Raw genomic sequence first — 23057 nt, forward strand, 5'->3', positions numbered from 1 at the left:
TTACCGTAATAATTTACCAATGATACATTCAACTATTTTATTACAGCCTATTGTTTTCTACTTTCAAAAATATTTGCATAGATGTCATAATGTATAGAGACGCTATGCCATGACCATCTCAACTCGATTGAGCCAATGTAGTCGACACATACCGAGGTGAGGGCATGCTCTAGTGGTCTGAGGGCACTCTGGAATAACAAATATCTTAGCCTAGCCCTCAGCAACTATACGTCACTGCTTTCCTCAAAAATCCCAGGCAAAGTAGTCATTTTTAATCATTGTAGATACGCTTGTGGACTAAATTCTCCTGTGTTTCTTTATTATTATGATTGATACTTTACAGCATTACTTTAGTATATGCAAAATATATAAAAATGGGAGTGGAAAGTGGAAAGTGGAAAGTGGAAACTGGAAAGCCGCTAGTTTCCCATCTCTTCCAGCCTCCACAAACAAATTAAAGTGTGTCACAAAATCTACCTTTATGTCATTTTTAATTTTTTTTTTAATAGTTTCTCCTAATTAATAATGTAGACCACTAATTAACTTTAGTGAGAAGTGGAAGTGGCCAAAATTGACAGAAAATATGGATATGAAAGTCATATTTTGACTCGTCTCCCTCTTTTAAATGGTAGTCATATAATCTTTATTAACACCACATAAACAAAAGTTGATATATAGGGATGTTTGTCACTATGCTCTACCAAGTTGTTTTTAGGTTTTTTTTTAAAGAGCAAAGGTGCTACTTGGCTGCCTACTAACCACTTTAAAACATATAAAATTTACAATTGCAACAATTTTTTGAGTACAAAATTTTCAGTATATAATTAAAATGACGTTAGATCGTGTTGGGCTGTCTAACACAAAATGGCATGGTTGTGGTGAATGAGTTTAGCCATGGTTATGGGTTGGGCCCTAGTTAGATAAAAAAAACACACCGGCTACTCATAAGGCACGACCCAAAACCATTGAGTTAAGGGAGTTTTTCAAATTTATGAAAACGAAAATTAGTCGTTCGCATAAAGGCTCATGATACCTTAAGTTAATAGACAGTTTCATCCTAATGGTCTTCCACTCACCCATGGACTTGTGGGGTCCATGAGAATCACCCCAACCTCTATTCTTTCTAAGTTCGAAAAAGTCGAAAATTGTTCAAAAATAAAGGCTATAATATACAAAATTGTAACAATAATGCAGATTTAGAGACTCGATGTAAAAAACTCACAAGATTGAAGGGGACGCATCTTAGGGTCATATAATGTTTGGAACCATATGACCATTGGTTGGTGACAATTTTTTTATTATTTTTTAAAAAAATTTATGTATCACATCAAATTTGCAACTAGTAAGCCAATTATTTTGGGAAAGATGAACTAGCTCTGCCTCTTTATCCAAGCCATCTTTGGTTGGAAGAAAAGAAAAAAATAGTCCTTGCTCACTTGAGTTAATCATATTCAAGATGAGTATTGAGTAGATCTGTAGATACATAATATTGTGAAAATGTACGAGGAGATCAATAAATTTGTCTGAAAGCTGCACAAATTTAATGACTGAATTCAAGATAGAGAGAAATGTAAATTTGTTCAAGAGCTAAACAAGAAGAAAAAAAATATATTAGAGAGCTTAAATTGCACCAAAGGAAACTGGAAATATGCACTGCAACTATCAAGTATAAGTGTATCAGTAGCATTTCTAGTACAAATCAACTGACCATACCGCCTCTTCCATAATCAGAGAAACTCCTAGTTGATCCCAGATCCCTGGGATCGACGTTAAACAGTCCAATCTTGGATGTTTTCTTATAATTATAAAACTAACCTCTTATTATTGTAAGAAATAGACCACAATACCCTAAATTGAATAATCTACCCAAATAAATAAATAAATAAATAAAAGCCTCAGGATTGGACTAAAAAGTCGAAATCCTATTATCCTAAGGGTGTTTTTATCATTGCTTTCCAAACCACTAACAAGGAATTATATACTTGTATAACATAAACATCCATCATCAAAGAGAATGAGAAGGATGAGAAAAAAAAAAAAAAAAAACACATCAATTTTGTGTTGTGTAGCCTTTTCTTTTTGCACTGTTAAAGCGGGCATCAACTGGCTTCATTTGATAAGATTCCAGTAAGTTATATCCTGCATATCATATGATAATTGACACCCCATTAACAATAGCTAACCTTGTAACTTAGATGGTGACTGAACGATGGAGCTCTATCACGTTTGTTGGGCGACATCCTTCATTATTCTCTCCTTAAGCATTTTCCACCTCTTTAGTATCCTGCCATCAGCATTAGGGAGGACACATGGTGGCATAGATGCAAGAGACGTAGCTGACTGCTCTAGGAACTGCTTCTGCTTTGGCTCAGCAAAGCAAAGCAAAGATTCGATACAGACTTCCTGGGCAGATGAAGGTGGAATTGGCTTGAAGTCTTGTAACTTTGAATACTCCTTAAGGAGATGGAACATGTAATCGTATACACGGTCCATGTTTAAGGTATCCATGTAATCTTGACCAGCTTTTCCCATAGCCGCAGCCTGTTTTCAGCAAAACTTCTGACATTAGTAATTATTGCCATGTCTGGCAGCAGATTGATTTTGCCAAACAAGAAGAGAAAAATAAGAGGGGAAAGAAAGGTCAAGCTACCTCAGCAGGGTGTGAATTACCCCAGTCGACAGCCTGCTTTATGTTTGGGCATAGATCAGTACGGGGTACAGGCCAGTAGTTTTTCTTCGGCAGAAGGCCACGGGTAAAGAAATCTTCATACTGAGGAGCTATTAACAGTGTAAGGGAGCCACATGATAGTATGTATTTGAGACTTACAGACCAGGCATACCCTTCAGCATAAATTTTATACCTGAAACATGTAACATGTGTTAAGCCAGAGGTCTACTGATGTGCCATACCTCTAACACTAACAAGAAACAGATCATGACCGGCTTTGTTCTATTCACCTAATATATCTTCGTTGAAAAAATTGTGCTTAGGTAGCCTTTATCTAGTTACATGAACATATTGCCCCTAATTTGAGCTTATATGCCCAGTACAAGCTAGCTGTCCCTTATCTAAAACTAAAACTTATTTATGTAGAGTGATAAGAATAATGCCAGTGTATGCGAAATTGCAAACATAAAAAGTGAACAGCTCAAAGGGAAATCAGATAAAGGTGCATCCAAGCATCCTACAAGTTATTAGGAGCAATGTGTTTGGAAAGCCGTTAGAAGTCCAGTAAATTCTAACAGCAAAGTGTTCACTTAATTTTTGTCAACAGTAAAGAGAGAACAGATAAAGGTGCATCCAAGCATCCTACAATCATGGTGTTACAAGCTGCTTAGGTCATAATTTTAAAGAATTGAGACCTGTTAAGACAAACTCCTTTCCTTAGTGCCAGTAAAGTCTTGACACTATATTAAAACTATGTACTGGCACAAATAAATCAGCATTTTCTATCTGTATGGAATGATTTTGAAGATGAAATTTAAAGAGAGTGGCTTGCCTATGATCACACTGACTAGATAGTTTCGACTTCTTGTACCCGGCTCTTGCTTCTTCTCCCCAATCCTGTATATTACAACAAGGACTAACAAGATAAATTAAACCTAGCTTTTGAAAGATCACTAAAATTAATGCCCTGACAAAGATATTATTACTGTGGATAGGGAGGTAAGGGCATATGTACTATGTAGGGCTTCTCACCTGACGAAGGATCTGTGTCCTCCATTGTTTAGTATTATTACACTCCAATAAGGCTGAACGGATTGGGGAGCCAACATCTGGGTTCCCTTTCCAGTAGGCATAAGGCCATTTCTTTGGCCAGCTTCTAGAACGAGAACCTCTTTTTATATCTCTAAACTCCGCATCCCATGGTCCTAAGTTCACCTCGGGCCTGAGAAATATTCAGTTACAAAAGTTAGTTTGATACATGCAGGAAGATAGTACAGTCTGTTTATTCCACGAAAAGAGATGGTTGAAATAAATCCTACCATCCTACAAGCAAGATACTCAGATATGCTATCAATTAAATAACAAGAGTTCCACAGAGGTCAACAAGTGTATCAAAGGTCGTTTAGGTCAAGCATGTTTACTAGAATTCTATTGTCATGTTTGCAATTTGCAAGCAGCTACTTTATTGAACATGGCCAATCAAAACAAACTGTATCATAACATAAGCTGATGGAACTTGCACTGAGTTTCTATTTCATATAGCTCAAATGATTAATCATGGTTGATTGGGGAGTTGGGGGTTAGAATCCAGCCAAATAGGTTTTCAAGGATGGAGCTTCCCCTTATCTTCCTCCACCCCCAAACCTATAACCTATAACACTACAGAAAGAATACTAGTTACTCAAAATCTACCTAGCACTTTCAAAACATCTGTTTGCATCTTCATCCACAAGTGTCCTCTCGAGGCCTTACAAAAATTTAACCAACTTTTCTTAGAGAAGGCCAGACACGACATACAGTAGGTAAAACCATTCATTGCTCAGGCATCTTCAGGAAAGAGGAGGAACTGAGTGTTTTCCATAGTGGTGGCATGTACCTATTTTTAGACTTCAAAATATACATTCTAATAATGAAGCAACATGTTCCAGGTAGGTTGACCGACATACAAAGCCAAGTTTGTGTTACTAATTGCTTCAATACCACTACATCAAACTAATGGCAGCAACTGAAGTCATTGAAGAATTGATTGAACTGATCAAATAGTCCTTTGTTGCCAATAACATATAGAAATTACCAGTGAACAAGAGTGTTAAAAAGAAACTTACCAACCCCAGAAAGACCAATCAGGAAATGGGATGTCGAAATGTTCATTAGTAGTGCAGTACCGGAAAAGTGGCAATGGCCTTGAACGATGTTCTGTTCTATTGATTGCAGGCTTGTCCATACAGTCAAACATCAAATCAACATCAGGGACCAGGCCAGGATATCTTTTAAGAAGCTGTAATAACCCCCATACAGTAAACATCATACGACTTTGTACACAAGCATAATAGAAGTCCACAAATAATCGACCCCCAACAATTACAACTCGAAAAGCTGCATACTCCTTTGCTTCCATCACACGCTGTAAACTTATTCTGCTCTTGGACCATGGCTCTAAGTCTCTGTGTATATATCTGAAGAATGCTGGACATGATGCCAGTTTAGACGGGTCAAGTTGTGGGTAATTGGGGATGACATTAGAGCGACACTGGAAATATTGGCATTGTACGATCTTAGTAGCTCTAGAATAGCTCGTTCCTTCATCAAAGACTTTTGGCTCAAACAAATGCCATGGTGTGGGCTTTAAGTTGTGTCCTGCAACTGTCTTCGTCTGATATGCAACATCATCAACCTGTCAAACAAAATGCTTCTTTTCATTAGACCGACAATGCAAAATGATTACAGTTCATTAATCTTAACGTCCTAAGACAGTCATGGGTTAAGCTTGACAATCAAATTTGCCAATCACATGGATCATTCACACAAATTCTGTTTTGATAAACGATAAGGTGGCAACATTTTCCATATAACAATCTGATACAGCAAGCAGACCTCATAAAATCAGTACACAAGAAACAAATCCGAAAGTCCAGTCGCACATGACTCAACAACCCCAACATATATATAAATATACTAATATTACTATACTTAGTTCAGAACTACACTTTTTTCCATAAGAAGAAAGAAAAACAATACAATATTTTATAGATTCATCCACATGTTATTCAATTCTAGAAATATGCACAATCTATAATAAGATGAAGACAAAATATCATCTTTTAATACAGAACAAAAAACCCAGAAATCTACGTCAAAAAAATCCCAGCAAAAAGGCTTTATACCAATTAAAAAAAAAAAAAAAAATCTCATAATTATCATCAGATCTCAATTCATTGTTGGTAATAACCCCAAAATCAGAACCAACACTGTAATAATCTCATAAAACAAAACCCCATCTGATTAGAACAATAAATCATGAACCCCGACCCTCGAATAATCATACGATCACCAAGTGTTCGACAAAATGCCTGAATGAAAACACGAAAAAACAAAGAAATAGGATAGATAAAACAAACACCTTGAGAACAAGAAGAGCGGCAAGAGAGAGAAAAGCCAAGAGACAAACAGAGGAAAAGAGATAAGGAGGAGAACGAGGGAGCGAAGAATTGCCATGATTAAGCTTGGAACGCAACCCCATTGCCATTATAATTAATCTCAAATTTGTTGCGAAAAACTAAGGAAATCCAAATTAAACAAACGAACAAGAATAATGTAAAGGGTGAGCTAAGAAAGTGGTAACAGAAGCACACATTTCTGTTGATATTGTTGCCGCTAAAACTCATGATATCTCTCGTTAATTTCTCCTATTGACTTTCTCTATCTTTCGAAAAAATCGATCTTTGGCCAATTACATTAAACCACTGGTTCTGTTGTACTATGATCAAACTCTAAAACTTTTTGGCTGTTTTTGTGTTTGGGTCCTACTACTTTTGCCTTATTGGTTAGATTGGGTAGGTAGTTATTGTTAGTTGGTCCCAGGTGTCAAGGTGTTGGGTTCCCGCCAACAATAGTGATCACTTCGAGTGGGTCCCGGTTGAGTGAGCTAAGCTGGCTAGCTTGGGTTGGGATTAATTTGGAGTAATGATTATTAAATTGGAAAATTATCAGTGTCGAATTAAGTCTAATCTACTTTATTAAAGAAATGGTGGCTACGTGTATAGAAAATTATACATTAAATGTGCCTTTTTATCGTTTTTTATTTTATTGAAATGAAATTAGTTTTTTGAATTTAAATTATTTTTAACTTTTTTTTTTGCTAAATACTAAATTGAAATTATTTTAAAAATCATTTGTTTAAGGCGGAGAGAAGTAGTGTCATGAGTTTGGCGTTATCTTTGATCCCTTGAGTAGTTAAGTCCGTATTACAATAAACTAATTATTTAATTAATAACTCGTCCTTTCTATCAATTTAATTTCGGTTTAGAAAATTTAATTATGCAATCAAGTTTGTATTAATTAATAATGTTGACGAGAAATTAACATTAATGTAAACAACAATCAACCAACCAACTAACCATGATCCTATTTCCAGGCTAATTCCTCCAATTATCACAAACTAGAGTACTATGCAAAATTGCAAATTGCAAATCATGACAAATTGAGCTTAGAGTAAAGACAACTTGAAAAATGGGTAATTCACTAATTCACTTATACACATTCCATTCCTATAAAGTCCGTGATTGTTAAGGACATATTGGCAAGCTACCTAACATTATTGTTATCCACACACTTTTTGATAGCATGGAAATTGCTCATCATTCGTCCTTTTTTCTAACGTTTACCATCCGTCTTAAAAAGATGTCATCTGTAAAAAAAAATAAAAAAATCAAGTACATATATAAAGATAGTTGGTTTGTTTACTCCACACATTTTATAAGAAATCACGTCAATTCTTTTGAATTTTTTGTTTACGACAAGGTAGAGATGTACATTGTGAAAAAATTATGAACTTTTCTCAATAAATTTAAAAATGACAAATTCAAATAATTTTAGACACCCCATATTCAAATGTACGTGGAATTTATTTAGGGATGAAGGGGAGTTTGCTTAATTGTTTGTAAGGCCGAAATCACTTGAGCTAAATATAAAAAGAAGGGAAAGTGTATAGTTCAAACTTAAGTTAAACTACTAAAAGCATTGAAAATAGAGGTTTAATTATGTTGTCACAGTAGCATGGGTTGCCTGTGTAACAAAACTTTAGGTTAGGCACCCTGAAAATTGCCTACGACCTTTTAAAATTCCCTGTTACATTCATTTACTAGCCAAAGAGTTTAATTCTATTACAGTAATACTCTTCAATGGAGGCTGATGAACTTAATGTTCACACCAATTATACCTAAACTGTTCTCATACCGAAAATATTTTCTTCACTTTCTTCATCTTCCTACGGCATATGGGGCATGTACCTGCCTCTTCAGCTATCCTGCAAAGTAGATCTCCAGAGGTTATTACACAAACAACAAACTGATCAGAAAGCCATGTCAAAAATAATGGAAATAAATTGAGTGTTTTTAGGCCGACCTTGTTCTTTTTACTTGATTATAATTGTAAAAACTAATTCAATAGTGTTTTGATTGTATACTTGAATGTATGCAATTACTAAATTTAACTGATTATAACTGATTTTTCCTTGCTAGAATATGTAGATATTCTGTAGTAGCTTAGTTATATCATAAGTTGAAGAGAATGAGGCCTTGGATTGTGAAGCATAAGTTGAGAACTAAAACTTGCCTTGATCCACAGCTGAAACAAGCAGCACAATGTCCACAAGGTAGGAAGAAAGAGTCCCTAGGAGAATCAAAGCATATAGCACATAAACGACGAGTATTATGGCTATGATGAATTTCTCTTCCTATTGAGACTTCCCCTTCAAGGGAGTCCTCAGAAATCATCTTGTCTTCAAGACCCTGATCCTCATCACTGGGGATTGAGTCATAAGATGAGCCCCAATTTGAGTGATCATTGTTCTTATGGGAAAGCAATGGCTGTCGTCTGTCAGCTACACTTTCGTTCTCTTGGTTTCCAGCTTCATCTTCGGTGTTAGATTGAAAATGGTAAAGGTATCTGAATAATACTAAAATGAGTGCTGCAACTATACCTGCATTCCATCATTAATGATCCATCATTCATCTGTATATAAATTTATACACTAGCAGTCTAGCATGCACAAATATAATCAATTGTACTGCAGCGTATTCCTTAAAAGGGTATTGAGATGCCGAAATCTTACATGACCCACCACAATATGTGACCCATTGTGGTCCAAAAGAAACTTGGACATACCAATCATTATCATTCTTAACCTGGAAGCAATTAGGAAAGATGAGTAACAATAGTGTTTTCAAGCACTTGTGTACTAATATAGGGGTAAAATGATAGCAGTAACATCACACTTCAGTTTTTAGGCCGTCTTTAAAAAGAGGGGTTCACTTTAGTTGCACAGTGAAAAGGACCTGTACACCTACTCACCAATGCATTAAATGGAAGCAAAATCTAGTTGTATATGTGAAGGAGTTTAAAATTTGAGGACGGCTGTTTTGGGGGGGGGGGGGGGGTGCGCTCGAGTTTGGGTAAATCGATAATTATTACCTGTCCTGGACCAGGAGATGTTAGGACAGCCGCACTAGGCTTCAGAAGGATAAGCTTGAAGCTGCAAGTGCGATCCCTTAACAAGCACTTGAAATGGGCATCGGTAGTATTGTACAGAAGAGACATTATGGTAAAGTTCAAGTCAACCTGTTAGAATGAAACTCGTCAGTGTCTCTGATTTTTTTTTTTTTAATTCACTTAACAGATGTAAAAAAAATTCTGTGCTAAACACCCTTTCTTCAGACAATTTGATGGGTGATATAATAATCTTTTGGTAATAAGCATGATCACCTCTGTTGTCTCCAGGTTCAAGTTACCAACTGCTACATAGTAGGTATCAGACTCTTTGATGTCTAGTGCGATATTACCGCTTCCTGCACAAGATAAATTAATTATGCACATAAATGGGAATGAATTAGAAGTTATCTAAGACAGGAAAGTAATTAACGTTGATTATATTCAATGATTTTCACCATACCATAGATTATGTGCCAAGACATGGTTGTATTAGGATAGGAAGGAGAACTTATCCACTCTAGTAGATTTCCTCTACCTGCAGATTATAAACAAGTAAACCAGATAAGCTGAAACATCTAATCAACTGGGTGTTACCACTCGAAAATTCTTTCAAGTGTTAACCCTTCAACATATTGTAATGTGCTCATAGTAGGATGCATCAGCTTGAGATCGCAGGATATAACTACTACAAAAATTATGTTGAAATATTGAGATATCCTGTACCTCGAGCAATTACAAAAAACAAGGAGGCAGAGTCGGGGACTTTGACATCATAGGATACATCAACTCTAGATCCAGCATTCAGGTAATAAGCCCACTCCTGCATGACATGATGAACCTCAATGCCTTTAAGCTAGAGATAGACAAAGAAAACAACTAATGATTGTGTGGAGAACCTACCTTGTGATAATCAGGCTCTATAAATACAGTGTAATTTTGTGACCAAGTGGTTTCAACATCTAGTGAAGGTAACTCATGGAAGCCGTAAAGCATTGGCCCAGCCGTTTGTTCATCTATTTGTTGTGCCTACATGTTAGACAAAAATCAGTAATTGATTTGTTACAATACCACCTATATATGGTACTAAAAATCCAGTACTTAGCTTGTGTCAGACTGGAGTATGTACGTGTCCAAGTTTCAAACTCATTATTAAATTAAAATTTTACGTTTTTTGGTACAAAATGAAGTGTCATGTGAACATATCCATGTCAAAGTGTCAGGGAATCGACACCCATACTTAAGGCGCAATGAAAAGTTTTCGAGATACACGGAAATATAGAATTACATATGGAGAAGAAACCCAATATATAGTCTATATAAAGGGAAAATAACCTTAATGGAATGCACAAAGAATGGATTGGTTTTGATCAAGAATGAGCAATTTGGCCCCAGTTGTAAGTTAAATGATCCATAGAACCCAAGAATCAGAATCATAGATGCTGCTGGTTGGAAAATTCAAAGATTTAAGCAAACCCCAAGTGAAAATTATTAGCTTTCAATTGTTAGAACAAATCATTAATAATTAGGAAAAAAATAAGTAAATTTAGTGACAGTAATTAAGTGACTAACCAAGGAACCAGAAAGTGAGTAGCACAATTAAACAAGACCAAGCATCATTTCTAGCATCATCTGAACCCGAACTGATGAAAGTTATGTGAAACCACTGGAAAACAAGACTTGGCTGCCAATGCCAAAGCCGCGGCCTATCGAGAGGCTGTTGCTGCTGATCTTGCTCATTGTGCACCTCTGTTTGCTCTGATTCTTCTAGCTGTAAAGCAGGGGATGCAGAAGAAGAAGGAGCATTATTATCATGATTAATTGGTGATAATGTTGAATGTATTGTAATATGCTCTTGTTCTTCCATTTTAAGAAAAATTCAGATAATTGTTTTGGATTCATAGGGTTCATTTACAAAGGTGAAGGTACAAAGTAGAGAAGATTGTCAGTCTTCATTTGGTACTTACCCTTCTTATTCCTAAGAATAGTAGTTGGTGACTGTTAGTTGAAACTTTCACAAGCCACATCACTTTTATGTAATTCATAGTAACATGCAAAATTTCTTTTTTATAATTCTTATATCTTTTTTTTTTTTTTTTGACAGGAATTCTTATGTCAAATATATTGGATTAGAAAATAATGAATAATTCATTCAACCACATACAAAATCGTACTCTTTATACTAGTTCAAATTATATATTGTTGTGTGATATGTCAATTAATTTTTAAGGAATGAAGAGAGTAGTATTTACTCTACATAATAAACCATTCCTACATTCGAAGTACTCGATCTTGGTTGTTTAAACGAAATATACTCCATTTGATGATTCAAACAGTCATACATATACACAATTACAATTTACAAATATACATACATCATACATGTATGTTATGGTAAATAATGGATTTGGAAATAATCAACAACACCAATGAAAATGAAGGACTTCATAGACCTATAGGACCCTCGGATACCAAGTTGGTTAATCTCTCACAACTCTTCAATACTAATGGAACATTATTTCGAAATAGCCACATAGATAAACCAAACTCATTCTCAAGACTTGATAAGCCTATCAAACCAACCTATATATGTGACCTCAGGGGACACCCCACACCTCCACTTCAATTTTAGAAAAATTTTCCCATAAGTGTGGACTGTAATCTTTAGTTTAGACAATTTTCGACTTTTTTGGACCAGAAAAGGAAATAGTCAAGTTATTTACCATAGACCCACTAAACATAGGAGTCAATTTAAGTGATTGGCACCCCCACTTTTCCTTTAAACTGTTAATTTACCTATTTACAACTTATGCCTCTCTTATTAACTCAAGGCCACCATCGCCATGTGACTTTATATAACAGACTAGTGGTTATATATGATTCTAAATAATATTATATGACCCCAAGATGCATCTCCAACAATCCCGTGATTTTTCGATACCTAGTCCTGAAACTTCTGAAATTGATCCGATTTCGTGTATTATAGCCTTCAATTTTGGACAATTTTAGACTTTTTCGGACCCAAAATGAAAAGTGGTCGGGTTTCTTCTCATGGATACCACATCACCACAAGAGGCTATTTGGGTGGTTGGAACAATCCACTTTGCCTTTAAATCATCAATTTAGCCATTTACATACATGCCTCCCTTCATTAACTCAGGCCACCACAGGCCTTTATATGACCGATTGGTGGTCATACATGGTTCCAAACAACATTGTATGACCCCTAGACACATCCTTTATAATCCCAAGATTGTTTGACACCAAGCCCTGAAACCTCTAAAATTGGTCCAAACACGTGGATTATAGCCTTCAATTTTGGACAACTTTTTACTTTTTGGACCCGAGAAGGAAATAAGTCAGGTCTTTTACATGGACCACATAACACCTCAGGAAACCATTTTGGGTGAATGGAATCCTCTATTTTGCCTTTAAACCGTCAATCTAGCTATTTACGTACACATCTCCCTTGATTAATTTGGAACCACCACAATCTTTTATATGAATGACTAGTGATTATATTTAGTTCCAAACAATATTGAAATGACCTAGAAGGGCATCTCTTATAATCTCGATTTTTTGGACATCGAGTTTTGAAATCTCCAAAATTAACCCAAATGTGTGGATAATAGTCTTTAAATTTGGACTATTTTTTACTTTTTCGGACCCGTAAAGCAAAGAGGTCAGGGTGGATCCCATGGACCCTACAACACCTCGAGAGGCCATTTGAGAAATCCTCCACTTTACCTATAAACTATTAATATGACTTCTTTTTTTGTGCACCTCTTATCATTAACTAAAAACCACCGTATACCTTTATGTGACTAAAAAATGGTCGTATATAACTCAAAACAACATAATATAACATTACATTCATACTATGTGATTCCATGAATTTTTGACACTAGATCCCAAAAGCTCCAAAATTAGTGTTATTTCATGTACTATATAACCTTTAAATTTGACTTCCGGAGAACAAAGTACTTACATATCCTATCCTTTTGCTTCAGGTGGTTAACAAACATTCTGAGATCGATCCAAACTCAGATTTTTTAGATCCAAAGGAAGACCTACATGAAGGATAAGACGGTAATATATGATGATTCTAACGACGACACGTGTGTCATGCATGTGAATTAATTCTTCGACGCGGCGTTTTGTAAACTCTCCAAACGACACGTTTTAGGCTTAGATATTTTGTTGTACTAGTAGTCATAATTGTAGGTGGAAGGGAGAACAACAAAAACAGAACCACAATTGAAGAATACCAAGTGATAAGAAAAGAATGGGATCTGAGACGTTTGTGGAAGTCATACTTGCAATTCTGCTGCCACCACTTGGTGTCTTTCTCCGTTATGGCATCGCGGTCAGTCTCGCTTTTACGTACTTCCTCCGTTTTTTTTCTTGCATCACTTTGACTATTACACTTTCTTTGATAAGTTGTACTGCGTATTAATAAAATAAATACGAAGCGATTATGTGGGATTTTGTTAATTATGCCTTGATTTATATTCTCATACAAACAATTACTTTATTTTTTTACTTATTGATGATATGAGATATTAATGGTTCAAATTATGCATAGACAAGCCATTTATATTACCAATTGGTTGTTGGTACAAAGGTGATTGCCTGATTGGGGTTGCATTTGATAGGGAGAATTGCGTGCTCGATCTCCCGTAACAACAATTGGAAGGGGGCTGAAACCTAATTTATACTCTTATGATATCAAATTTTTTAATCTTTTACTTATTGATGATTGATGATGATTAGAGATATTAATTATTCAAATAATGCATTAACAACTTAACAAGCGAGAATTAGACTTAAGTTGTAAGATGATAAATACAAGTACCAAAATCTGAAATTGAATCTATAACATTATATCACAATTATAGAATATCACAATTATAGAATTTGATTATAATTCTATGTTTGTCATTTGCAGGTTGAATTCTGGATATGTTTGTTATTGACAATATTGGGCTACATACCGGGAATTATATATGCTCTTTATGTTCTAGTTGCTTAAAAATATGTACTACGTATTAAGAAACTACTCCTACTACCAGTGTACTTGGTTTTTGTAATTGTACGATACAATGTACTCTTTCAAGCCATTTGTTATCTTGATTTTTTCCCCTTCTATGCGTGTTAGCTTTCTTGTATAAATTTGTGTGATTTTACCTTTCTATAATATTCCTATTTCAAATGTCATATACTTGTTATAACTTAATCCATAAAGGCGCAGTTTTTGTTGTGCTTCTCGGAACACCATCATATTTTAGTAATAAATACGGAGTAACAAATAAAAATGGTTGATATGAAAGGGAAAAGTTGGTTAAAACTTAAAAGTGGTTCAGAAAATAACATACTTGTATTAGTTTTCATTAAAGATATACGAAGTATAGTACCAAGGGGGGTGTTTGGTATATATATATTGGAAATGAAGTGAAAAGGAAATAAATAAGGAGGAATAGAATTATTTAAAACTTACATTTTCATTTATTTGGTTTAACCATGGAAAGGAATTACTTAACCATAGCTCCTTTTCTTTTTGTTTGAGGAAGATAAGGGTAATTGTTACTTTAGGTTTTAATCGCAATAGTAGGATGTTCACAAAATTTAAGAAAATTTATAGGGTGAGGTCCAAAAAGGATCTTTTATAATATAAAGTATTGTTAGTAGAAGAGAGAAATAATAAAAAAAGTAGTGTAAATGGGGTTGGTAAGAAAGAGAAATCTAATATCATATCACTAATAAGTAAAGCCGGTCTCGCAGCCAGGTCACGAGACAACGACATTTGGAATTCCAGATTTTCGCCAAGTGTCGCACCGGAGGCGATAAATAGGTATTATTGTGACACGTATGATGCTAAGTAAGCGATTTTTGGATAGATTTTTTAATATAAAATTGTTGTATAGAGTTTTATTATCAATAGAATTCTAATATTTCATATATACAAAATTAATCATAACTTTTTTTTTAAAATATCATATAACTAATAACTCAATTCTATTTCCATCATCAAAATCGTTTTAAAAAGTTCTTTAAAATAAGATCCATTTATAATATATTTAATCACAAACTTTTATATATAGCTGGTCAAACCGTATCAACAACTATTATAAGAGTTACTTCGTGAGTGTTATAGGGGTTACTCAATTAATTAGTGTTGTAGATAGGGTTACTTAGTCAGTGTTAGATGTTACTCAGTTAGTATTACAAGGGTTACTCGATCAGTTTTATAAGGGGTTACTTTGTCCGGCCAGATGGTGTGGCTAGTCGCATACAAAATGCATTGTTATTTGATTGATTTAAAAAAATAATAGAGAATCAGTAAAAATAAGTTTTTAATCTGTAGAAATAATTTTAGTTTGGTAAAAATACTTTAAGTTTAGTGAAAATAATTTAAGCTCAATATAAGTAATTTTAAGTCAATAATAACATAGAATTCTATTTACAAACAAAACTACAAAAAGTACCCTATTATATGAATATAAGCCATATGATATTGTATGTCTAAATATCCTACATTATCATAAGGATTATATGATCGTATTTATTAACATTCAAATAAAAATGTTATCTTAAAATTTTATCAACCATCTAGGCATCGCCCGGGCACTATATATATATATATATATATATATATATATATATATATATATATATATATATATATATATATATATATATATATATATATACACACATTAGTATTTTTAGAGCATTACGTATAAGATTACGCCACGTATGATTGTTATTTTAAAGCGCCACGTAAGATTAAAATAAAAATTTTAATTTATTATAAAATAAAATAATATCTTTTTAAATTAGAAATTTTATCTAAAAGAAAAGAAACAATTTATTTTATTTTGTATATATAAAAAAAACATTAAACTTAAAAAATGAAATTCACATTCAATTGATATTTAAAAAAATTTGGATTAGATAAAAAAAAATAATGAAAATATGACAAGTGATTATAATAAATATTTTACAAAAATATACTAATAAAAAAAATAAAATCACATTCACTTATATAAAGGGGATTTTTTTTTTCCCAAGATTTAGAGAGCCACCTCGGATTTTGATTTTTTAAAAAATTATTAGAGCGCTATGTAGGATTAGTATTTTTAGAGCGTTATGTATAGGATTATTCCACATAGGATTTTTATTTTAAAACGCCATGTAAGATTAAGATTAAAAATATAAATTTATTATAAAAATAAAATACTATCTTTTTATATTGAAAATTTTATCTAAGAGAAAAGAAACAATTTATTTTATTTCATATATATATATATATATATATATACTACTAAACTTTAAAAAAATAAAATTAACGTTCAACTGATATTTAAAAAAAAAAATTGAATTAGATAATAATAATAATAATAATAATAATAATAATAATAATAATAATAATAATAATATGACAAGTGATTATAATAAAATATTTTATAAAAATATAATTTATTAAATAGGCATTAATTCCAATTAAATAAGAGATTTGTAATTTCTTTTAGACTTAAATAATTCAAATGTCATAAGTAAAATTGGCGAATGAGATTTTAAAGTTTAAATTAATTAAATATAAAATATTATCTTTTGATATTAGGAAATTCATCTTAATATGTAATGAATGAGAAAAAATTCACAATTTATTTTAAAATAAATAAAATAAAATTATTAAATGCGAATATGATATACTACGTATAACGAATACAATATTTGTGAAAGTGGGATTAGTGGGAGAGAGAAATTATAAATTATAGTGGGTCCTTTCCAAATATAAAAGTGTTGCAATTAATATGAAACGGATGTAAAAGGAAAGTGTTGCGATTAATACGAAATGGATGGAGTACCAAATAGTGGAAACCATTATCCCTAAGTAATGTTAATTGTTACCTAAACCTTCTAATCAAACACTTAATAATGGTAATAGTTTAATTAAATCTATTCCCATCCCAAAAATAACTTAAACCAAACATGCTCTAAGTGTAGTGTTATCGTGCGTGTGTGCGTGCGTGCGTGCGTGTGTGTTAAGAGATAAGTAAATTGCAGGATAACATAGTTGAAATCTATAGATAGATGCACGGAGATGACAGGAAATCAGAGTTTAGCATACGGAGTATAAGGAATATCAGCATGGTTTTGATTGTAAACTTAGGTTCTTTAAAATGAGCTTAGCTCCTACATGAAATTACTGAATTGAGCGTCGAAGATTGAACAGAATTAAAATCCAATGTAATCTCTAATATTTTCTAAACAAGCAGTTAGCCGAATTGGCCAAGTCATAGGAGGGCCTAACCTCAAGATGCACGACAGTTCTCATAATAATGATGAATCAAGATTGCATTAGAAAAGAATCGAATTACCTAATCACAGGAGTCATAGGCCTCGTAGCCTTTATCCAAGAAGGTCATTAAAATAGAAGAAGAATACAGCAGCAGCAGCAGCAGCATCTGCATCACAAGTTTCGCGTAGAAGAGTACATAAGTACAGGGCCAAAGCACAAGCATCAGGCAGAATACAAAATTTTCGATTTGACAAGGACAAGAAAAGGCATCTGTCTGCCAAGAAACTGAATTAAAGCTTCATGAGATGGTACTTGAAATAGCTGATCAGTTAATATCTTGAGAATATTAGAACATGTAAAAAGACATAGGCTAAATTATTGGACTAGATCCAAATTACTGTCATACAGTGAGCTAAGGGTCGCACCATGTTTATATTATTATGTTGCCATCTCAGTTATTCACATCTTCAACAAGTTGATCAAGCAGTATAAATGTAGGCAAGAGCTTTCTCTCCCGACAAACTGTCTCCAACATAAGCAACCATGAGTTTGGCTCTGGTCTAAAACCAGCCTCTAACAGCTCCGACAACGCTGTAACAGCGTCATCTGCCCGTCCAGCCTCACACATTCGAACCAATAATTCATTTGAAGTTGCATAATGAGGCACGAAACCCCTGCCAAGCATCAAACTCAATAGCCAGGCAGCCTTTTCTAATTCACCAACACTGCACAGAACATTCAATGTGATTCTGTAACTAGCTTTGTCTAAGAAGACACCTTCATAAGGTAACATTTCAAGCATCTGAAGAGCTTCCTTGAACCTCTGTTGCCTACTTAGAGCTTCGATGACAATTTTGTAAGTTATAGCATCAGGTTTGCAGCCCACTTCTCTCATTTCCTTGAGCAACAGCAACGTTTCCTCAAGTCTCCCTTCCCTGCCGAAGAAGTTAATCAAAGTAGTATAGCCAATCGTATCAAGCTTAATACCTAAAGCCTTCATCTCCTCAAACATTTCCATGGCTTCTTGAATTCTTCCTTCTTTGCATAATCCGTTCATAAGGGCAGAGTAATTAAACACATTTGGGGCGCAACCATTATTCCTCATGAACTCTATTACCTTCTTTGCTTGATCAACCTTACCACCTCGGCAGAAACCATTGATCAGGATATTGTAAGTTAAGGCATCAGGGACAATCTGATCCTTGGAGATCATCTCTTCAAATTGATCAAATGCTTCCTTAAGTTTTCCACTCCGACATAGACCATCCATCAGTGTTGTATATGTGATCACATTGGGATAAGACGCTTTCTCTTTCTTCATCTCCTTCACAACCTCAATGGCCGACTCAAGGTTCCCATGCCTGCAATGATACTTGACCAAGATGTTATAAATACATGTATTTGGCTTCATTCTATGATTTTTCTTGGCATTCAACAAAAACTTTCGTGCCAAATCCATCTGGTTCGACTCCACAAGGAGATTAAGACACGTGCTGACTGCATTAGGTGAAGGCCGATCCCTAACATAAGGCCGGATCAAATCAAACATCTCAACCACCTTTTCATGCATACCACACTTGGAGTAATGCTTCATAAGATTAGTAAAAATACCCTCATGAAACCTGCACGCCGGTTCATACATCATTTGTTGAAGAAGAGCATCAATGCCATTAAATTTCCTCGTCTTAGCTAGCTTATTAAGGATAGTAGCATAAGTAGCATTGTTATGATTAAACCCCCTTTGCTCCGAAACCTTGTTGAATATCTCCAAAGCACGCTGAGGATCATCCTCACGTTTGATCAAGTCTATTGCCCGTTCATGAGAGATATACCGCGATTTCTTGTAAGACTCTTGCTCAGGTGGGGGTGGAGGGTCTGACTTTACTGGGTTTGGTTTAGGATAGTGAAGAGGAGAAATCCATGGTAATGATGATGATGAGAAACAACGTGATTTTGGTATAGAAACTTTCATCTTACAACTTCAAAAAAAAGTCTAATTTCTCTCATAAGCAAATCATCAAACACCTTATCTGCATTCCCAAAACCCCATTAAAACTTATCTTTTTTATTCTTCTTCTGCAAATAATTACACTCAATCTACCTAGAAAAATGTCACTCAAATTACAGAATTAAGAACAACAAAAGATTGAAGGCGGGTACCACCGATTTCCAGCCAATGAACAAAGAACAGAGGAATTTTTTTTGCTGATTTTATTTTCGAAGGGGGAAATAATTTCTCCAGTTAAAACAAATATTTTCGGGTCGGGTAAAATTAGTTGGGTCAGGTCGAATTTGGCCCGACGGCATCCCAACCAATAGAAATGGTCCAAACACCTAAATAGGACACGTGTCATATTCTAATTGGCTGACTTGTCATTTTCTTTTCTTCTTTAAATAATAAATCACAAATAAAAGAAAATTACAGTCAGTTCATCACAGAGGAAAGCGAGAGAAAGAAAGATGGCAAGAATGAATTCGATCACCATTGCTCTTCTATGGAGTTTTGTTCTTTTTGGAACCCTAAATCAAATTCAGGTACAATTTTTCAACTTTTTTTTGATGTATTTTTGCGTATTTTTTGCAGTTTTTCTTTTGATTGAGTTCGATTTTTAGGGTTTAAGGCATATGAAGTTCTGGATCATCTTGATTTAATTTAAGAATAATTTAGGTTAATTTTTTTGGTATTACAATGTTTGTAATTTTTTGGGGAAATTGATTCAGGCTAAGAAGAAATCATCGGAAGATCTGAAGGAAGTGACCAACAAAGTGTTCTTTGATGTTGAAATTGATGGAAAACCAGCTGGTAATTTCTCATCTCATTGATATTATGTTATTGATTTGCTTAATACTGTATTTTTGAAAAAAAAGTTCGATTTTTTTTTTGGAAAAAAAATAAATTACTGTGAAATTACTTATCTGATCATGAGATTTGATTTGGAATTAATTGTTGATTTTCCAATCTCTTGAGGAAAAAAAGATTTGCTTTTTGCAGCTATTCTTTTCATTTAAAAATCTGAAATTTTTAATTAAGCATTTGTGTTAAAGTTACTCATAATTTGTTTTCAGGTCGAATTGTTATGGGTCTCTTTGGCAAGACAGTTCCCAAAACAGCTGGTAAATTTTTGAACCTTTTAGCTGTATTTGGTTTATTGTTTGGTTCATGATCACAATGTGTCACTGATTATTCTATTGTTTTTTGTTTTTTTTAGAAAACTTCAGAGCATTGTGCACTGGTAAGTTAGTAACCTTCAGTCATTTATTTATTATCCTATGTTCTTTTTGTAAGTGTCACTTATAGTTGTGTCATGATGGATTATTGAGCTTTAATATCAAAGGATGATAAATTTAGATTTGAAGGAAATTGGTAGTAAATGCTATTTAGTTGCTGTAGTGAAATGTGGGTCAATAATAGCTCAAGGAGTAATTCTGCGTTGTTCATGATGTGCCTATTTTGATAATGGTTCTGTGTGCTATTGTAGGAGAGAAAGGTATAGGGAAATCTGGAAAACCCCTACACTACAAAGGAAGCACATTCCACAGGATTATTCCTAGTTTTATGATACAGGGAGGTGATTTCACTCTTGGAGATGGAAGAGGTGGTGAATCAATCTACGGAGAGAAGTTTGCTGATGAAAATTTCAAGCTAAAGCATACTGGACCAGGTATATTGGTGTAAATTATTGGAAATCTTCTTGTGATATCTCAAATTTAAGTCTATTCCTGAAATTTTTTTGCTTGATGATATGGATCCCATGTGTATTCTGTTCAGAACTTTCAAACTAATTTTATCCTTGATGTATTTGCAGGTCTTCTATCTATGGCAAATGCTGGTAAAAACACCAATGGTTCCCAGTTTTTTATCACAACCGTAACAACTAGCTGGTTAGTAAAACTTGCTTTTAAAAGAAAAAGTACTTTGTTGCCTTTAAATGATTTGGTAGTGTAGAGGGCTTTTGTGATTAAGATTGATGGATAAATTATCTATTAGAGATTTAGAGGTACTTGAGATCACAGGACTAAGAAAAAATTCTTCAGAAATGGGTATACCAGTTATGTTATGAATTTATGACTTGTGCTTTACTCCCCTATACTATAATGCCACTGGCTCAATACTTCAATAATCCCTCATCTCTGATCTTGCCAAGTAGTCCTCACAATTCCCCTACAAAACAAGTGAAAGAAAAGGTATTGCCAATGCATGTCACTATCTATATGTCAGTTGGCTGCATTTTGAAAAGATAACTTTTTGAACTGAATTTTGAGGGAATGGAAGTAAAATAGATGAGGGAACAAAAAGAAAGTGATGAATAGGGAGGGAAATGTTGCATAATTTATCCTTAGAATCTATTTTGTAGCCAAAGAAATTAGTAACCCCTTTACGAACCAGAGGAAAATGGAAAAGTTAATATTTTGCTATTCAACCAATCTGACCCTTGCTCCCTATTGCTGTATCAAGTCACTTTCATGCAAAGAAGAAAGAAATTATAAACCAATTAAGAACAAGAGGAAAATGGAAAAACTAGTATTTCTGTTATAGGAATTTCCTTCCAATTCGAACCAATCCGACCCTTACTCCCTGCTGTTGTATAGTCACCTTGATGCATTGAAGTGCAGCACAAGAGCTAATGGATTTTGTATTCTTGTTCTTGTTCTTATAAACCAATTAAGAACAAGAGGAAAATGGAAAAACTAGTATTTCTGTTATAGGAATTTCCTTCCAATTCGAACCAATCCGACCCTTACTCCCTGCTGTTGTATAGTCACCTTGATGCATTGAAGTGCAGCACAAGAGCTAATGGATTTTGTATTCTTGTTCTTGTTGGAATAGGAAGCCTAAGCTAATGAAACTTTCTTTTGTTGATATGTACAGCTTTGATTATGATACATACTGCTAATGAACCTCCAACCTTTCTTTATTTAATATAGTAGCAAACATGTCCATAAGTGAAGTAAATTTTCCATTTCTTTTGTTTGTTGACAAATTTTTTGTATGAATTGCAGGTTGGATGGCAGGCATGTTGTATTTGGCAAGGTGCTTTCCGGTATGGATGTGGTCTACAAGATGGAAGCTGAGGGAAGGCAGGATGGTACTCCTAAAAGCAAGGTTGTTATTGCTGACAGTGGAGAAATTCCTCTGTAATCTTTCATCATCTCCAAATTCCATCCTCGAACAGAGATGAATTAGGAAAAACCATAGGCCAACACTTTACACTGGTGGAATGTGCTGACTTTGCTCTTCAGTTTCTATCTTAGATGTTGGACACTTTCATAGTGCTAAACTCGCCTTTTTTTCATCTCCATGTAAACATTGGATCATATAACTAGCTGGAACGAGTTGTTTCATAAATGAGTTAGATTTTGCCTCTGTTCTAAACTTCATTTAGATTTTGCTGCTCTGCTCTATACTCAAATTAGATTTTGCTTTACAAAAGAAGATTTGAAAGCAAAGTGAAAGCTTATGATGAAAAGTAGAAGCATCAAACATTCGATGATCACATTGATTAATCAATCAGACTTCATTCCCATGTTTACCTAGGTTTCCATATTTTCGACTTCAGAAAGTAACAAAAATTCTTGCAGCTGACATTTCAGCAAGGA

At 34.1% G+C, this 23057-nt stretch overlaps 5 protein-coding genes across 5 annotated transcripts; 2 read left to right on the forward strand and 3 right to left on the reverse strand.

Annotated features, from left to right (window-relative positions):
* Positions 1-1596: 1596 nt before the first annotated feature.
* LOC110688260 (O-glucosyltransferase rumi homolog) lies at positions 1597-7973 on the reverse strand. Its single transcript, XM_021864980.1, has 7 exons — positions 7904-7973; positions 6069-7355; positions 4774-5342; positions 3701-3890; positions 3501-3565; positions 2651-2861; positions 1597-2541 (listed from the first exon to the last, which is right to left on the reverse strand). Exons 2-7 carry the CDS (start codon positions 6192-6194, stop codon positions 2221-2223), a joined length of 1482 nt encoding a protein of 493 aa, XP_021720672.1. The 5' UTR covers positions 6195-7355; positions 7904-7973; the 3' UTR covers positions 1597-2220.
* On the reverse strand, positions 7740-11470 carry LOC110688263. The gene is made up of 10 exons (XM_021864983.1): positions 10727-11470; positions 10490-10596; positions 10058-10183; positions 9881-9977; positions 9618-9692; positions 9431-9513; positions 9140-9286; positions 8781-8853; positions 8282-8648; positions 7740-7973 (listed from the first exon to the last, which is right to left on the reverse strand). Exons 1-10 carry the CDS (start codon positions 11019-11021, stop codon positions 7898-7900), a joined length of 1446 nt encoding a protein of 481 aa, XP_021720675.1. The 5' UTR covers positions 11022-11470; the 3' UTR covers positions 7740-7897.
* A 1878-nt stretch (positions 11471-13348) lies between these two features.
* Positions 13349-14369, forward strand: LOC110688262 (low temperature-induced protein lt101.2). The gene is made up of 2 exons (XM_021864982.1): positions 13349-13520; positions 14103-14369. Exons 1-2 carry the CDS (start codon positions 13440-13442, stop codon positions 14184-14186), a joined length of 165 nt encoding a protein of 54 aa, XP_021720674.1. The 5' UTR covers positions 13349-13439; the 3' UTR covers positions 14187-14369.
* Positions 14370-17249: 2880 nt separating this feature from the next.
* LOC110688259 (pentatricopeptide repeat-containing protein At5g18475-like) lies at positions 17250-19817 on the reverse strand. Its single transcript, XM_021864979.1, has 2 exons — positions 17885-19817; positions 17250-17625 (listed from the first exon to the last, which is right to left on the reverse strand). Exon 1 carries the CDS (start codon positions 19429-19431, stop codon positions 17911-17913), a length of 1521 nt encoding a protein of 506 aa, XP_021720671.1. The 5' UTR covers positions 19432-19817; the 3' UTR covers positions 17250-17625; positions 17885-17910.
* Positions 19818-19844: 27 nt separating this feature from the next.
* On the forward strand, positions 19845-22838 carry LOC110688261 (peptidyl-prolyl cis-trans isomerase CYP20-1-like). Its single transcript, XM_021864981.1, has 7 exons — positions 19845-19994; positions 20181-20262; positions 20526-20573; positions 20669-20692; positions 20939-21121; positions 21266-21341; positions 22461-22838. The coding sequence occupies exons 1-7, from the start codon at positions 19920-19922 to the stop codon at positions 22597-22599; spliced, it is 627 nt and encodes a 208-aa protein (XP_021720673.1). The 5' UTR covers positions 19845-19919; the 3' UTR covers positions 22600-22838.
* Positions 22839-23057: the final 219 nt, after the last annotated feature.

The sequence above is a fragment of the Chenopodium quinoa genome, unplaced genomic scaffold, assembly GCF_001683475.1.
Source record: "Chenopodium quinoa cultivar QQ74 unplaced genomic scaffold, ASM168347v1, whole genome shotgun sequence".
NCBI classification, from domain to species: Eukaryota; Viridiplantae; Streptophyta; class Magnoliopsida; order Caryophyllales; family Amaranthaceae; genus Chenopodium; species Chenopodium quinoa.

Excerpts from the sequence above, each read along its gene's own strand:
- LOC110688260 (XM_021864980.1), bottom strand. The coding sequence starts at position 6,194 with ATGGCAATGGGGTTGCGTTCCAAGCTTAATCATGGCAATTCTTCGCTC. Across the intron at positions 5,343-6,068 it reads CCGCTCTTCTTGTTCTCAAG|GTTGATGATGTTGCATATCA; the intron begins GTGTTTGTTTTA and ends TTTGTTTGACAG. Across the intron at positions 3,566-3,700 it reads GGACACAGATCCTTCGTCAG|GATTGGGGAGAAGAAGCAAG; the intron begins GTGAGAAGCCCT and ends TGTAATATACAG.
- LOC110688263 (XM_021864983.1), bottom strand. The coding sequence starts at position 11,021 with ATGGAAGAACAAGAGCATATTACAATACATTCAACATTATCACCAATT. Across the intron at positions 9,978-10,057 it reads TAGAGCCTGATTATCACAAG|GAGTGGGCTTATTACCTGAA; the intron begins GTAGGTTCTCCA and ends CATGTCATGCAG. Across the intron at positions 8,649-8,780 it reads CACATATTGTGGTGGGTCAT|GTATAGTTGCAGCACTCATT; the intron begins GTAAGATTTCGG and ends GATGGAATGCAG.
- LOC110688262 (XM_021864982.1), top strand. The coding sequence starts at position 13,440 with ATGGGATCTGAGACGTTTGTGGAAGTCATACTTGCAATTCTGCTGCCA. Across the intron at positions 13,521-14,102 it reads TTCTCCGTTATGGCATCGCG|GTTGAATTCTGGATATGTTT; the intron begins GTCAGTCTCGCT and ends TGTCATTTGCAG.
- LOC110688259 (XM_021864979.1), bottom strand. The coding sequence starts at position 19,431 with ATGAAAGTTTCTATACCAAAATCACGTTGTTTCTCATCATCATCATTA.
- LOC110688261 (XM_021864981.1), top strand. The coding sequence starts at position 19,920 with ATGGCAAGAATGAATTCGATCACCATTGCTCTTCTATGGAGTTTTGTT. Across the intron at positions 20,263-20,525 it reads AATTGATGGAAAACCAGCTG|GTCGAATTGTTATGGGTCTC; the intron begins GTAATTTCTCAT and ends ATTTGTTTTCAG. Across the intron at positions 20,693-20,938 it reads CTTCAGAGCATTGTGCACTG|GAGAGAAAGGTATAGGGAAA; the intron begins GTAAGTTAGTAA and ends GTGCTATTGTAG.